This window comes from Ranitomeya imitator, chromosome 5 (assembly GCF_032444005.1).
Source record: "Ranitomeya imitator isolate aRanImi1 chromosome 5, aRanImi1.pri, whole genome shotgun sequence".
NCBI lineage: Eukaryota > Metazoa > Chordata > Amphibia > Anura > Dendrobatidae > Ranitomeya > Ranitomeya imitator.
The window spans coordinates 623326629-623343212 of record NC_091286.1 but is presented as its reverse complement, the minus strand read 5'-3'; the positions used below and the strand labels follow the sequence as shown (position 1 = coordinate 623343212).

Sequence of the window (16584 nt, the reverse complement as noted above, 5' to 3'; positions counted from 1 at the left end):
CCACATCAGCGCACAAGCTGGATCTCCATCAGATCCATTTATTCTCTATAGGACTGCCGCAGCATCGGTGAACATTCTCTGGAAGTCCAATAGACAATGAATCGGGCAGAGTATGAGCATGCACACCTCTGCTACATTCGAGATGGAGATCTACCTTAGTCTCTGGATGAAAATTCTTTAACAAAGCAGCGGGGCATGTGCAGAGAGCTTCAGATATAAAAGGATTCACTCGCTGTCAGCATTACCTCTGGGCATGCATTACCCGTAGTTTCCCCCTGCACTCCCTTCCTTCCTCACATGCACAAACAGCACATACTGAGAGAACCCTAATGGGGTTTCAGGTCTTCTTCGGTTTGCGTCTCACCTCAATAAATCAGAAAGCGTGATTGATGCCCGAACCCACAGTAAGGAGAGGTAGCAGAACGCCAGGGTCATTGGCATGCTTAATTTTCTCTCCCAGCGTTTCTTCTTCATGTGTACGCTGGCATCTACGGATCCCGACTGAACTGAGGTTGCAGTTTCTGCATCTGGAAATCAATTAAAAAAAAAATATAAAAGCAAGTCAGGGCTGAAGTCAGAGGCAAAACGTACGTGACATGGATAGACTGAATGTAACACGCACTTTTCATTTGGTTCAAAAGCAACTTACGGGTCGGAATCCAGAAGAAAAACAACAATTTATGCCCTGTCCATTGTATATGTGATCAATGTGAGATCAAAAGAGGGGACACAACTGCTGGGACCCAACAGATCATTACAACAGAAGGTCCAGTGGTCCTCACCAACGCCTATAGAGTTGTACGGACCGGTAGCTCAGAATACCGTCCGTTGCTCCATGCAATGTCCTAATCACCGACACAAGTATGGAGAGACCCCTTGGGAGAAGGGACCCCTTTTTTTAGCAACCAGTGGGGGACCCTTCCATATTTAACATTTTTCTCTGCAGGAAGTAAAAGGGGTAATGAATATTTTCACCATAACAGCCCTATAAAAAAAAAACCCTATGCAACTGCTTAGATGGTGGAAATAGAGTAAAGGAAGTTTCACCATTATAATAAGAGGATTCTTTACTGTAAGAGCTGTGAGGAACATACTGACTGACCATGCTGAGGCTATTAAGCAGGTTTACCACCCTTGGGGGGGGGGGGGGGGAACTAATTATTTTACTTAAATCCATGTATTTGGGTCTAATAATCATATATGCAATTGGGTTTCATAAAAAATGTTTCTACATTTGCCATCATTAACCTAAGTGTTGTACTTGTCGATTGTTGGCTGCAGAATGAGTGAACTGAGCATCCATCAGTGAACTCGCTCTGATAGGAGCAGGTGTCTTTCACTGGGCTTCTCTCAGATGATTTATGATCCAAACTGAATGAATGGGGAAAGAAAGAGCCTGTAAAAGCCAAATGGTGCAACATTTTTCTATTAAATTGAATTGCAAGAATAATTTTTAGCCCCAAAGGCATGCATTTAAAAGGGTAGGGGGGGGGGGAGGTTGCCCCAAAAAAGGTGGACACACCCTTAGAGAAATAACAAATTAGGACGCAGTGAGACGACAGTGTAAATTGGACTGAGATCAGAATGCAGTGCGGGGACTGGCCGGCGGCTCGACCGACCCGAGCTGCATAGAGATAAGTTAAGCTGTCATGCTCAGGTTGGGAAAGCCTGGTAACATGACTCTGCAGGCCCATTACAGCAATAGCAAACTTGTATTTTTTTTACATTTTTTATTGAAGTGTGTGTGTGTGTGTGGGGGGGGGGTGGAGGGGGAATCAAGTTCCTAGAAATTAATTTTTTCAAATAATTCCGCAAACCAGCTTGTAAGAACCTGGAAACCTACCTGAAACCTCTGAATGGTCGCCTGAAGAAGGCAGTACGACGCTGCTTGCAGAATATTTATCAAGATCAGACTCCGATGTGGCAAATGTATTACAACCAGACTCCATGTCATCATTTTGGGATTCCATGCTGCTCTCATTAGGCTATGGTTATAAAAAATATTGTATTATATTAGGTGAACACAATGCCACACACACACACACACACACACACACGTGTAGAAGCACACATATACAGTGTGGCATGGAAAAATTCGGGCACCCCAGGTCAAAATGACTGTTATTGTGAACAGTTAAAGGCCTAAAGTTAAAGATGACATTTCCTTAGCATTTTAGGCAAAAAAAAATACAATTATGAAACACAGCAACCACAGAGTAAGAACCAGTCACTATTACAGAAGCAGACATCCAACAGCGGGTGAAGAACATGAAGAGCTGGACAGCACCTGGCCCAGACATGATCCACACCTACTGGCTAAAGAAACCAACAGTGGCAGATGAACGCATGGCAAAGCAGATGAACCAACTGCTAGAAGCAGGCCACCACCCAGATTGGCTAACACAAGGAAGAACAGTGCTGATCATGAAGGATCCTCACAAAGGAACAGCCCCATACAACTACTGCCCAATAACCTGCCTAACAACAACATGGAAACTCCTGTCAGGTATCATAGCCACCAAGCTACAGAACCATATGAACCAGTACATGAATCCAGCTCAGAAAGGCATTGGGACCAACACCAGAGGCTCTAAGCACTAGCTCCTAGTAGATAGAGCAGTCTTAAGACTCAAGATCCAGACAGACCAATCTCAGTACAGCCTACATGCTTGGCTCTCTACAATGTCAACAGGAAATTAAGAACCATCCTCAGAAACTCAATGAGGCAATGGAGAACAACAATGGAAGTCAACGCAAGACAACTAGCACAAGTGACCATTAAATGCAGCATATACCAAGGTGATGCTCTGTCCCCATCACTGTTCTGCATAGGCTTGAACCCCCTCAGTCAGATAATTACAAAGTCTGGCTATGGATACAAGTTCAAGAGTGGAAGCACCATCAGCCACCTCCTCTACATGGACGACATCAAGCTGTATGTGAAAAATGAACGAGACATCAATTCACTGATCCACCTGACAAGAATCTACAGCAAAGACATTGGGATGGCCTTCGGACTGGAGAAGTGCGGCCGGTTGGTAGTAAAGAGAGCCAAGGTAGTCAAGAACGATGGAGTGGAATTACCAGCAGGACATAAAGCAGATGTACAGACAAGATACAAGTACCTCGGCATCCCACAGGGATACAGTAACCATGATGAGGAGGCAAGGAAAGCCGCAACATCCAAATACCATCAAAGGGTAAGACCGGTCCTGAAGAGCCAGCTCAATGGCAAGAATAAAATCCACGCCATCAATACATATGCCCTGCCAGTTATTAGATAACCTGCTGGCATAGTGTGCTGGCCAAAAGAAGAGATGGAAGCTGCAGATGTGAAGACACGAAAGCTCCTCATAATGCATGGAGGTCTCCACCCTAACACCCAAAGATTGTATACCAACAGGAAGGAGGGTGGGTGAGACCTGATAAGCATCGAAGCCGCCATCACTGATGAAACAAGGCTATCCAGGAATACATCAGAAAAATGGCACCAAAAGATGAGATGCTGAAGGAAAGCCTAAGGCAGGAACAACAACAGATCTGGAAAGAAGAACAAGAACATGAAGCACCATGGCGAGACAAGCCGCTGCATGGGATGTACAATCGACAGATAATGGAGGTGGCTGACATGGAGAAATCCTACCAATGGCTGGAGAAAGCGGGACTCCGAGACAGCAAAGAGGCGCTAATCATAGCGGCACAAGAGCTAGCACTAAGTACCAGATCCATAGAAGCAGGAATCTACCACACAAGACAAGACCCAAGGAGCAGACTATGCAAAGAAACCGTCCAACACAGTGGCAGGATGCAAAATGCAAGCAGGAACAGCGTATACCGAACACCATAACCATAAAGCGGGAATTGTATGCAGGAACATCTGCACAGCATATGGGCCAAGTCCCCCTAAGGCTAGGTGGGAGACACCAGAAAAAGTGGTGGAGAATGAAAGGGCTAAAATCCTGTGGGACTCTAAGATCCAGACAGATAAGCAGGTGTTGGCTAACCAACCAGACATTGTCATAGTAGACGAGGATCAGAAGACAGCAATGATAATAGATGTGGCAGTGCCAAGTGACGGCAACATCAGAAAGAAGGAATATGAGAAGCTGGAGAAATACCAGGGCCTCAAAGGAGAACTGGAGAAGATGTGGAAGGTGAAGGCAGCAGTGATTCCAGTGGTGATAGGAGCACTTGGAGCAGTGACCCCTAAGTTGGGAAAAAAGCTACAGCAGATTCCAGGAAACACAAAAAAGCACAGTAAAACCAAAAACACTCTGTTGCAATAAAATCACAGTGGACAACAAGTGCTGGTAAAAAGATGGAAAAAACAGGGTATTTGGTTGATACGTTTTTTGCAAAAAATGTATATTAAGCCGCTCTACCAAACGTCAAGGTATACCCATATCAGAGCAGTCCTAGCTAATGTATGTAATCCCTATCTGATGTATTTAAAACCTGGTCATATGTACAATACCTGTATGAGCAGGATTCAGAAAAGGAATGTCCATGTGGAGACGCTGGACAGAACGGCTCCTGTGCGCACAGCTCAAAAAAAGAGGGGTGGAGGCCTCCCCAGTCTTGTGGACACAAGAAAACAATCATGTAAAACCAGAACATATGAGCTGCACGCACAGTGAACAAGCCCGTAGAGACATGTTCACACCACCAAGAGACTTGAAAACACAAAAAAGCACAGTAAAACCAAAAACACTCTGTTGCAATAAAATCACAGTGGACAACAAGTGCTGGTAAAAAGATGGAAAAAAACAGGGTATTTGGTTGATACGTTTTTTGCAAAAAATGTATATTAAGCCGCTCTACCAAACGTCAAGGAATACCCATATCAGAGCAGTCCTAGCTAATGTATGTAATCCCTATCTGATGTATTTAAAACCTGGTCATATGTACAATACCTGTATGAGCAGGATTCAGAAAAGGAATGTCCATGTGGACACGCTGGACAGAACGGCTTGTTCACTGTGCGTGCAGCTCATATGTTCTGGTTTTAACAGATTCCAGGAGCAACATCTGAGCTCTCTGTCAAGAAAAGAGTACTGCTAGGAACAACTAAGATCCTGCGCAGAACCTGCAAACTCCCAGGCCTCTGGTAGAGGACCCGAGAATGAGAAAGGAAAACAAAGACCACCCCCATTGCATTGAGGGGTGAGAATAAGTTGTTTTTATGCACACACCCCACAAAAATAAAGGGAACACTTAAAGGATTGTCCAGCCAAAACTGTTAAGTCTGCAGTCACTGTGACTGCAGACTTATGAATCCCCCAGTGCACACACTATGCATTACAGGTATTCGGCTGTTTCAGACCCAGGACCAGAATAGGAGTAATACACACCCCCGGCCAGTGGGACACTTGTATTGAGCCGAGATAGCGCACCGTCTAGTGATGCGGCCACCCAGTGGGGGTGTCCGACTAGAGGGTGCGGGTTCACTCCATAGATGTGCATGGAGAGCGAGGCAGTGCCACTGGCCGGGAGGATGTATAACTCATACACAAACTCTGGACCTGGGTCTGAAAACGGCAAATCCTTGCAGTGTACAGTGCGTGTGCTGCGGGGATTCATAGATCTGCAGTCACACAAGAGTGACTAAAGACTTATCGGTCCATTTAAACAACACAATGTAACTCCAAATAAAATCACACTTCTGTGAAATCAACCTGTCCAGTTAAGAAGCAACAACGATTGTGAATCGATTTCTCCTGCTCTTGTGCAAATAAAACAGACAACAGATAGAAATTACAGGCAATTAGCAAGACAACCTCTATAAAAGGAGTGGTTATATAGGGGTGACCACAGACCATATCTCTGTTAAAATGCAAAAGTGACCAATTGGCCAAAAATTATTTGGTCATTGCTCGCAACCCTAGAGGCACAGTATCATGAGGCAGTTACTTACAACCCACAGAAGTTGCTCAGGTAGTGGAGCTCATCCAGGATGGCACATCAATACGAGCTGTAGCAAGAAGGGTAGCTGTGTCTGTCAGCACAGTGTCCAGAGCATGGAGCAGATTCCAGGAGACAGGCCAGTACGCTAAGAGATGTGAAGAGGGCAGCAGAAGGGCATCAATCCAGCAGCAGGACTGCTACCTCCTCCTTTGTGCGAGGAGGAATAGGAAGAGCAGTGCCAGAGCCCTGCAAAATGACCTCCAGCAGGCCACTAACATCCACGTGTCTGCTCAAACTGTCAGAAACAGACGTCTGTGCAGGGCGAGTGGCATTTCCCAGAAAACACCAAGATTGGCATATTTGACATTGGTGCCCTGTGCTCTTCACTCACAGATGAGAGCAGGTTAACACTGAGCACATGTGACAGACGTGACAGAGTCTGGAGACGCTGTGGAGAAAGTTCACCTGCATGCAACATCCTGCATGACCAGTTTGGCAGTGGGTCAGTAATGGTGTGGGGTGGCATTACTTTGGAGGGACGCACTGCCCTCCATGTGCTAACCAAAGGTATCCTGACTGCCATTAGGTACCGGGATGAGATCCTCAGACCCATTGTGAGACGATATGCAGGAGCCCTGGGTTCCTCCTGATGCATGACAATGCTAGGTGTCATGTGGCTGGAGTGTATCAGCAGTTCCTGCATGATGAAGGCATTGATACTAAGGTCTGCCTTGCCCGTTCCCCAGAATTTAATCCAATTGAGAACAGGTCTCGTTCCTCCACCAACGCTACGTTGCACCACAAACTGTCCAGGAGTTGGCAGATGCTTTAATCCAGGTCTGGGAGGAAATCCCTCAGGAGACCATCCGTCGCCCCATCGGGAGCATGCCCAGGTGTTGTAGGGAGATCATACAGTCTTGTGGAGGCCACACACACTACTGAGCATCATTTCCTTGTCTTGAAGCATTCCCACTTTAGTTGGATCAACCTGTAGTTCGATTTTCCACTTTGATCTTGAGGATCATTCCAAATCTAGACCTCCATGGGATATTAATTTTTATTTACATTGATCATTTTTATGTTTTATTGTTCTCAACGCATTCCCTCTATGTAATGAATAAAGATTTGCAAATGGAATATTTAAAATCCCACATCCTAGATATCACTGAATTAGTGTTCCCGTTATTTTTTGGGCAGTGTATTTAAAAAAAAAAAAAAATAGAAAAACAAACTGGCATGCTCACGGAGTGCTGGTAAAGCTGCTGGTAGTAAGACAGGCTTACTTAATCATTGGAACAAACTGTGCTGCACATATTTCTACAGATCGCATTTAAGCAGTCTTCCTGCGGTGGATCAGGGGATATCCTTGGATCATTCATCCCCTGAATTTTTAGATTAACTCTATTTCATTGTGGGCACAACTTACTCTTTACTGTTGGTGAGGATACTTGCCGTATAACCCACTCTGTTGAATCACACCAATTGTTATTGTTATATTTTATTCTCTGCACACCTGTGTTTTATTGTGGTTCACTGATAAATATTTTCATCTTTTACATTTTAAAAATTGCAAAAAGGAAAATGAGCCAATGCAAAAGATTGGGCACCCTGCATGGATAGTACCTAGTAGCAACTCCTTTTGCAAGTATCACAGCTTGTAAACGCTTTTTGTAGCCAGACAAGAGTCTTTCAATTCCCGTTTGAGGGATTATCAGCCATTCTTCCTTGGAAAATTCTTCCAGTACTTTGAGATTCCTGGGTCGTCTTGTATGCATTGCTATTTTGAGGTCTAGCCACAGATTTTCAATGATGTTCAGGGAACTGTGAGGGCCATGGTAAAACCTTCAGCTTGCACCTTTTGAGTTAGTCTATTATGGATTTAGACGTGTGTTTAGGATAACTATTCCTTTGTAGAAGCCATCCTCTTTTCAGATTCAACGTTTTTACAGATGGTGTTATGTTTGCATCAAGAATTTGTTGAAATTTTAATTTGTGGCGTGGACTCAACTGTTATATTCACTACCAACAGCTAGAATTAGAGTGAATGGGGAACTCTCTCAGCCTATAAAGTTGGCCAGAGGTACGAGGCAGGGTTGCCCACTGTCGCCCCTTCTGTTTGCCTTAGCTGTGGAGCCATTGGCCGCCAAGATCCGACAGTCGGATGAAGTCCCTGGGTTCAGTTATGGGAGTGTTGAGGAGAAGATTGCGTTATATGCAGACGACATCCTACTGTTCCTAGCGGACCCGGATGAAGCCTTGAATGGGGCTATCGAGATCGTTGGGAAATTTGGAGACTTATCGGGATTGAGGATAAACTGGGATAAATCGGTCCTCTTTGAGGTGGATGGGGTGGAGGAGAGCAGAAGTGAGCCATTGGGAGAGGGGCGGCTTAGGGTAGTATCCCTTTTCAGATACCTGGGAATATGGATCTCGATGCCAGTTACAGAGTTTCTGTATAGGAATTTGACACCTCTCGTGGGCGCCCTTAAAGCAAAAGTGGATGCATGGAATAAATTGCACTTATCGGTGGTGGGGAGGGTTAATCTAATTAAAATGGTTCTGATGCCCAAATTACTCTACGTCCTACATAACGCGCCAGTTTGGATTCCACGTGGGAAATTCCGGCAGATTAATGCTCTATTTAGAAGTCTGATATGGGGGAGGCGGTACCCACGTATTCGCCTGGAGACGCTTCAGCGACCCAAGGAAGATGGAGGATTGGCTTTACCCAATCCTGAGTTATATTTTCTTGCAGCCCAGAGCCAACATTTGAAGGGCTGGGCACGGGAGGTGTCCTCCAGTGCGGTACAGCACTTGATGGAGAGGGTGACAGACCGACGACCGGTAGCGCAGTGTCTGGAGGATGGTTCCTTGGGAGTATTGGGGAAATTATACCCAACTATGTTTTTGATATATAAATTATGGACCAGACTGCGACAGATTCGGGGGGTTACGGGGCTGACTAAATTTACACCGATATGGTTTAATAATAATTTGGTTGAGTTTGCGGCCCTTGGAGTGCTGGCGGAGTGGAGGGCCAAAGGAATCCACTTGGTGGCTCAGATAGTTCAACAACGAGGATTAAAGTCCTTTTCGCAGCTGCAAGGGGAGTTTGGACTGAGACCGACTGGGGAGTATCAATATGCTCAGATGAAACATGCTTTTAAAGCTCAAAACAGGGGCGGTGGTGTTGAGATCCAAGAGGACATAGTTCTGGAATACGTGTGTGGGGAAGGGTCCACAAGGGGAGTCATTACCACCCTTTATAAGGACCTTCTACATGCATATTTGTTAGACTTCCCTTTAAAAGCGAGAGCGAAATGGGAAAGAGATTTAGGCCCAATGGAGGATGAAACCTGGGAGTCGGTGTTGGAGTCGGTTCCACGAGTGTCGCTGAGCGAGCCGTATAGACTATCGCAGCTGTACATCTTGCACAGAGTCTATAAATCACCGGAAGTGTTGTGCAGAGCGGGGTTGCGTGCTGAGTCTGAATGCCCGAGATGTAAGACTGGGAATGCAGGAATATACCACATGATGTGGACATGTCCAAGACTGGTTGCTTTCTGGTTGGTGGTAATGAGCCGTGTGGAAGGGGCGTATAAATGCAGAGTGCCGAGAGATCCGATAGTGTGTATACTAGGATATGTAGAGGAAATTAGAGTGGATAACATCTGGAAGATAGCAATAGCTAGGCTATTATACATGGCAAGGAAGGTAATAGCAAGGAACTGGATCAAGGAGGAACCGCCTACAAGGGGTGAATTCCTGAATTATGTTAAACATGGTCTCAATCTGGAAAAGGGGGTCTATAAAAGACGTGGGAAAATAGAAACGTTTGACAAAATGTGGTCTCCGTGGCTCGAGCTGGGATGAGTAGTTATGGGAAATGGGAGAGTGAGAGCCTCTGAAAGGAAGAGAGTGCTAGAGGAACAAGCGAACATAAGTGAGTCAAATGGCTCAAGGAACCATCAATACTGGTAACAAAAGTATAACTGGGAAGGAGCTGTCAGGGGAGGGGGAGGTTTGGGTATGGTTGGGATTGTTGGGGGTTTGGAAAATGTTAAAATTTTTGTAAAATACTGGACAGTGCATAAATTGTATTGTGCATGTTTGCTTTCAATAAAAAACTATTTAAACAAAAAAAAAAGAATTTGTTGAAATTTAATCCATTCTTCCCTCTGCCCATGATATGTTTCCCGTGCCATTGGCTGCAGAACACCACCAAAGCAGGATTGATCCATCCCCATGCTTAATGGTTGGCAAAGATGGTCTTCTCCTGAAATTCCGTGCACTTTTTCTCCACGCATACTTTTGATCATTGTGGCCAAAGAGTTCTATTTAACCTCATCGGAAAAAAAATGCATCAAGATTTTACATAAGTATGATTCAAAATCAGAAGTCTGATGCTGAATGTTATGGTGAGCATGCAGGGGAGGTTTTCTTCTGATGACTCTTCAATGAAGGTCATATTTGTGCAGGTGTCTCTGAACAATGCACCAAAACTCCAGAGTATGCTAAATATTTCTGAACGTCTTTTGCAGTCAAGCGCGGGTTTTGATTTACCTCTCTAGCAATCCTATGACCAGCTCTCACTGAAATTTTGCTTGGTCTTCCAGACCTTATCTTGACCTTCACTGTTCCCATTAACTGCCATTTCTTAATTACATTTCAAACTGAGCAAAGGGCAACTTGAAAACGCTTTGCTATCTTCTTCTAGCCTTCTCCTGCTTTGTGGGCCTCCACAACTTTCAGAATGCTAAGTAGCTGCTTATAAGAACCTATGGCTGCTGTTTTTTGGCACAAGGTTAGCTGAGGCTGATATGACGATAGTCACTATGATAGGCCGTGAGGCAGAGAAGTTAGATGTTCCGGGGTCAGTACCAAGAGAGCACGTAGTAAACTAAGGGAAAAGACAAATACACAAGTCAGGTCACAGTTCGGGGTCATAATACCAGAGAAATAGTGGATCAAAGCAAAGGGGCAATAACAAATGGGTAGTCAGAACACGGTCCAAAGGTCAGGCAGCAGTAGATTAGAACTCGCAGCACAGGAATCAAGCAAACACACACCAGAGAACAGATGCTCTGACTAGCAGTGATCTCGGCCAGACAGCTCACCTAAATCGCAGGGCAATTACTAAGAACAGGTGGCACCTGGAGAAATGTCTGCACCTCCCAGTCTCAGATAGGTCAACTGAGCTGTCAATCAAAGCACTGACAGTTCAGCATGCCCCAGCACAGGATAGGGTGACAGAGCTGTCCATCACCAAGTCCCAGACACACTGAGTGGAGGAATCATGACAGCTGGGTTTTTATAAAGCTGGGAAATTTGCGTTACTTGGGTCTTTCCCAACGATGATAATGAACAAGCCATATCCCTAACAGGCTAATTAAGGTCTGAAACCTTGCTCAAAGTTATCTGAGCACACAAATCTCCAAGGGTGCCCAAACTTTTGCATCCAAAGAAAATAAAGACTAGAAAGACAAAGCGCAAAATAGGGTCTTATCTGGGTAACAATGTTAAAAGAATTGCATAATGGTGCTCACCTGGTCGAGTTGTGTGCACAGAATCACTGGTAACGCTTAAAGGGGTATTCCCATCTCAAAAATCCCATTTTAATATGTACTAGGTGTAATAATATTAGTAATTGCCTCCAATTAGATATTCTGTATAGTTTTTGTTTAGTTGCTTGCGCAGTTAGTAAGGAGCTAATCATTACTAATGAGAGGGTTCTCGGGAGCGTGCATAGTAAGGGCCTCCGCCGCAACTCCCTGCCCGGCCAGACCCACGAGAGGAAGAAAGTGCGGGTAATGGTGGTTGTCCTGAAGACGACGTTTATATACTTTTAAATTCGTTGACAAATATACCACTTATACACTTTCATCCATCATCCTTCCCACATGACAGTGCAGAATTAACCCATTTGTTTCTCCATTACCCAAACTTTTCCATTGGGCCATTTTCCCTTTTGTCATTTTTAAAATGTAAAAAAAAAAATGTGTATATGTGTGTGTATATATATATATATATATATATATTAGTTATATTTATTTAGCCTAAAATACAAAGGCAATGTGTCATCTTTACCGTTAGGCCTTTTGGAGATCTGGAGATCATTTCATCTTGAATATATATATATATATATATATATATATATATATATATATATATATATATATATATATATATATATATATATATATATATATATAATCATAACACATACATACACAAGAATATATATTACACATACCGTATACAGTACAGGCCACAAGTTTGGACACCATCTCATTTAAAGATTTTTCTGTATTTTCATGACTGAGAATTGTACATTCACACTGAAGGCATCAAAACTATGAATTAACTGAAAATATGTCTTATATTCTAGATTCTTCTAAGTAGCCACCTTTTGCTTTGATGACTGCTTTGCACACTCTTGGCATTCTCTTGATGAGCTTCAAGAGGTAGTCACCAGGAATGGTCTTCCAACAATCTTGAAGGAGTTCCCAGAGATGCTTAGCACTTGTTGGCCCTTTTGCCTTCACTCTGTGGTCCAGCTCACCCCAATCCATCTCGATTGGGTTCAGGTCTGGTGACTGTGGAGGCCAGGTCATCTGGCGTAGCACCCCATCACTCTCCCTCTTGGTCAAATAGCCCTTACACAGCCTGGAGGTGTGTTTGGGGTTATTGTCCTGTTGAAAAATAAATGGTCCAACTAAACGCAAACCCGATGGATTAGCATGCAGCTGCAAGATGCTGTGGTAGCCATGCTGGTTCAGTATGCCTTCAATTTTGAATAAATCCCCAACAGTGCCAGTGTTGTTTAGCCCAATCAAGTCTCTTCTGCTTGTTGCCTGTCCTTAGCAGTGGTTTTCTAGCAGCTATTTTACCATGAAGGCCTGCTGCACAAAGTCTCCTCTTAACAGTTGTTGTAGAGATGTGTCTGCTGCTAGAACTCTGTGTGGCATTGACCTGGTCTCTAATCTGAGCTGCTGTTAACCTGCGATTTCTGAGACTGGTGACTCGGATAAACTTATCCTCAGAAGCAGAGGTGACTCTTGGTCTTCCTTTCCTGGGGCAGTCCTCATGTGAGCCAGTTTCTTTGTAGCGCTTGATGGTTTTTGCAACTGCACTTGGGGACACTTTCAAAGTTTTCCCAATTTTTCAGACTGACTGACCTTCATTTCTTAAAGTAATGATGGCCACTCGTTTTTCTTTATTTAGCGGCTTTTTTCTTGCCATAATACAAATTCTAACAGTCTATTCAGTAGGACTATCAGCTGTGTATCCACCAGACTTCTGCACTACACAACTGATGGTCCCAACCCCACTTATTAAACCTGACAGGGCACACCTGTGAAGTGAAAACCATTCCCGCTGACTACCTCTTGAAGCTCACTTTTTTGTGAAGTATATAATTCCACATGTGTTAATTCATAGTTTTGATGCCTTCAGTGTGAATTTACAATTCTCATAGTCATGAAAATACAGAAAAGTCTTTAAATGAGGAGTGTCCAAACTTTTGGTCTATACTGTATGTATTAGATTAAATCATTTATTTATTTATTTTTACACACACACACACACACACACACACACTCTGCTGCTAACAATCAGCTCTACATACCAAGCGCGTGTGCGTCATATAAGAGGGCCTTTTGCAGTATGCTTGTTTGGTTACATGAAGGTATCGTCTCCACAGATTGCACATAACATGATCCTGTTGTATACAGAAAGAACAACAACAAAAACAAACACAAAAAATCACATAAGGGCCCTTTGTCCTTTAAACATGTTAAAGGTAAACTCAGCAGGATTTCAGCTTCGGAACTATTTTTATGTGCTTTAAGCTCTTTCAAAGACAAGTCCAGCAATACCTTCACATGACCAGTCCATTCCAGTTACTGAGAAATCAGTGTTTGAGATGATATGCAAATGAGGCTGAAGAACTATGGTAGATCTGAAGCCTCGGTCACTCCAGCTCTAGTCCCGCTCAGCGCGGCCTCTTCTTGCTTGACCGATAGCTCCTTTGCCTGAAATCACAGGATGCTTGTCAGTCAATCACAAAGTGGCGGGAATAGAGCTGGAGTGACAGAGTCTTCAGATATACAAATGAGGATGAAGAGCTGTTGGCATTCTAAGTAATGGAAGAGTGGACTGACCATGTACTGGTATTGCTGGACTTGTCTTTGAGCTATCTGCACATATAAATTGTTGTGGAGGGGGGTAGTGAAATCCTGCTGACAGATTCCATTTACAGACACATATATACTCATGGGACACATTTTTCATTTCATTTGATTATTTACAATGGGTTTTTTTTTTTCAACGTTTAAGTATCCACATTTTGTTTGGATCATAAATAATGTAATAATTTCAATTAGAACATCAGGTACAGTTTAACATTCACATGCAATGCACTGGAAGTTTACCCATTACTCTGTCTGGGGGCTGCCATTTTTATTTAGGAAAACAATGGTCTGCCTCCAAGTAACGACTTTACTAAATAACACTAATTTAAAAAAAATTACTGACGTGTCCTTTAAGGGGTTGTCCAGGCTTGAGTTAAAGTTTGCAGTCACTATGTGGGTGCTGTCAGGATTCTCCAGTGCCGGAAGAGGGTGGGTGCGTGACCACAAGTGTGCAACGTGCAGACATGCAGTCACATGCCGACTAGACGTGAGCAGGCTGCACTCAATACAAGGGGGTTGAGTGAGGCTGGACACGTCCAGTCGGAAAGTGTCCGGAAGTATGCAAATCACCCACTTCTGGAGGACACTGACAGACTGCTCTGAGGATTCACAAGTCTGCAGTCACATAGATTACATATGTTTAAATATACAGTATACATTAGACTTTTTTCTTGAGTACACAAGTTTCTTGTGACCTGACACTAGAGTGACTGAATACTCCATCTCATCAGTGATCATGTAATACGCATATTGCCATCTTGCCTATGGTTCATCTACCTCGATCAGGTATACAATTCTGATTATATTTTTCCTTGTATGCTCTTGTACACTTACATGGATTATGTGATAGACACGTTGCCATTTTGTGGTTGTTCTTCTATATTATAATTTGCCTATACATCAGATGTCTATATATTTTTTTCTTCTATTGTACAATTTGCATGCATATGTTATGGGCAGCTTTACTAATTGTGTACAGCCTCTGGTTACATTTATGAACACAGTCTTCTATATCATTAGGTCTGTTTCTTTAGGTCTGTTTCTTTTAAAGATGCATGTCTTTTTCTGAGGTCCTTTCCCCTATTATATCCATTTAAGTATAACTGCTTTCATCGATACATAGCCAAAACGTGCAGTATTGGTCTTTTTTCTGTTTTCTTAAAATTTGACACATTGAAATTCATGGTGTGGTACCGGAACTAAATATTGTATTTTTTAGACTTAAAAGACACACTTTTAAGCAAGAAAAAAAAATCTTGCTAAAAAGTGTATGCGTCTTTTAGTTCAGGAGCAGCTTCTGGTTATGGAGGCAAAAGCAGACATGCTGCTCTTTCCGATCCCTGCTGAGAACCGCGCTCTCTCCTCCTACCTGACATTGATCCATGTAATGAGTACTGGAAGCTTTCTCTCCTGCTCAAGACTTACATAGATGCTGCACATTTGAAGAGTTGAAGGACATTTCAAGTTATGGTATCAGAACACATGCCTGGAAGGAACTTCAATATGTAGTAGTGGGACTAAGCGTGCCCATGTAGCCCAGCTGAGCCTATCGTAGACTTGTGTGCATTGTAACAAACCCAGGTAGGCTAGAGTTAAATGATTAGATATACCTGACTTGCTTTGACTAAGGGTACCGTCACACTATACGATTTACCTACGATCACGACCAGCGATATGACCTGGCCGTGATCGTAGGTAAATCGTAGTGTGGTCGCTGGGGAGCTGTCACACAGACAGCTCTCCAGCGACCAACGATGCCGAGGTCCCTGGGTAACCAGGGTAAACATCGGGTAACTAAGCGCAGGACCGCGCTTAGCAACCCGATGTTTACCCTGGTTACAAGCGTAAAACTAAAAAAAAAACAAACAGCACATACTTACATTCTGGTGTCCGTCAGGTCCCTTGCAGTCTGCTTCCCGCACTCAGTGACTGCCGGCCGTAAAGTGAAAGTGAAAGCACAGCCGCTGTGCTCTGCTTTCACTTTACGGCCGGCAGTCACAGTGCGGGAAGCAGACGGCAAGGGACCTGACGGACACCAGAATGTAAGTATGTGCTGTTTGTTTTTTTTTAGTTTAACGCTTGTAACCAGGGTAAACATCGGGTAACTAAGCGCGGTCCTGCGCTTAGTTACCCGATGTTTACCCTGGTTACAAGCGAATTCATCGCTGGATCGCATCGCTAGATCGGTGTCACACACACCGATCTAGCGATGACAGCGGGAGATCCAGCGATGAAAGAAAGTTCCATACGATCTGCTACGACGTACGATTCTCAGCAGGATCCCTGATCGCTGCTGCGTGTCAGACACAGCGATATCGTAACGATATCGCTGGAACGTCACGAATCGTACCGTCGTAGCGATCGAAATGTTATAGTGTGACGGTACCCTAAGAACCAGGGTATTTGCTCACTATAGGCGTCAGTCTGCTGAATGAAGCAGAGTTGAGGGTGCTGAAGCTGGCGACTAACCGGCCAAAATGTGAGGTAT

At 43.9% G+C, this 16584-nt stretch overlaps 1 protein-coding gene across 2 annotated transcripts in view; it reads right to left on the bottom strand.

The window, feature by feature from the left end:
* Positions 1-16584, bottom strand: part of TAF1B (TATA-box binding protein associated factor, RNA polymerase I subunit B) — a 124043-nt gene that overhangs the window by 88485 nt on the left and 18974 nt on the right. For both annotated transcript variants that reach the window (XM_069728081.1, XM_069728080.1), the window contains exons 5-7: positions 13532-13624; positions 1844-1985; positions 365-527 (exon numbers count right to left, since the gene is read on the bottom strand). In XM_069728081.1, coding sequence (XP_069584182.1) covers positions 365-527; positions 1844-1985; positions 13532-13615 — 389 coding nt within the window. In that variant the 5' untranslated portion in view covers positions 13616-13624. The remainder of the gene's footprint in view (positions 1-364; positions 528-1843; positions 1986-13531; positions 13625-16584) is intronic.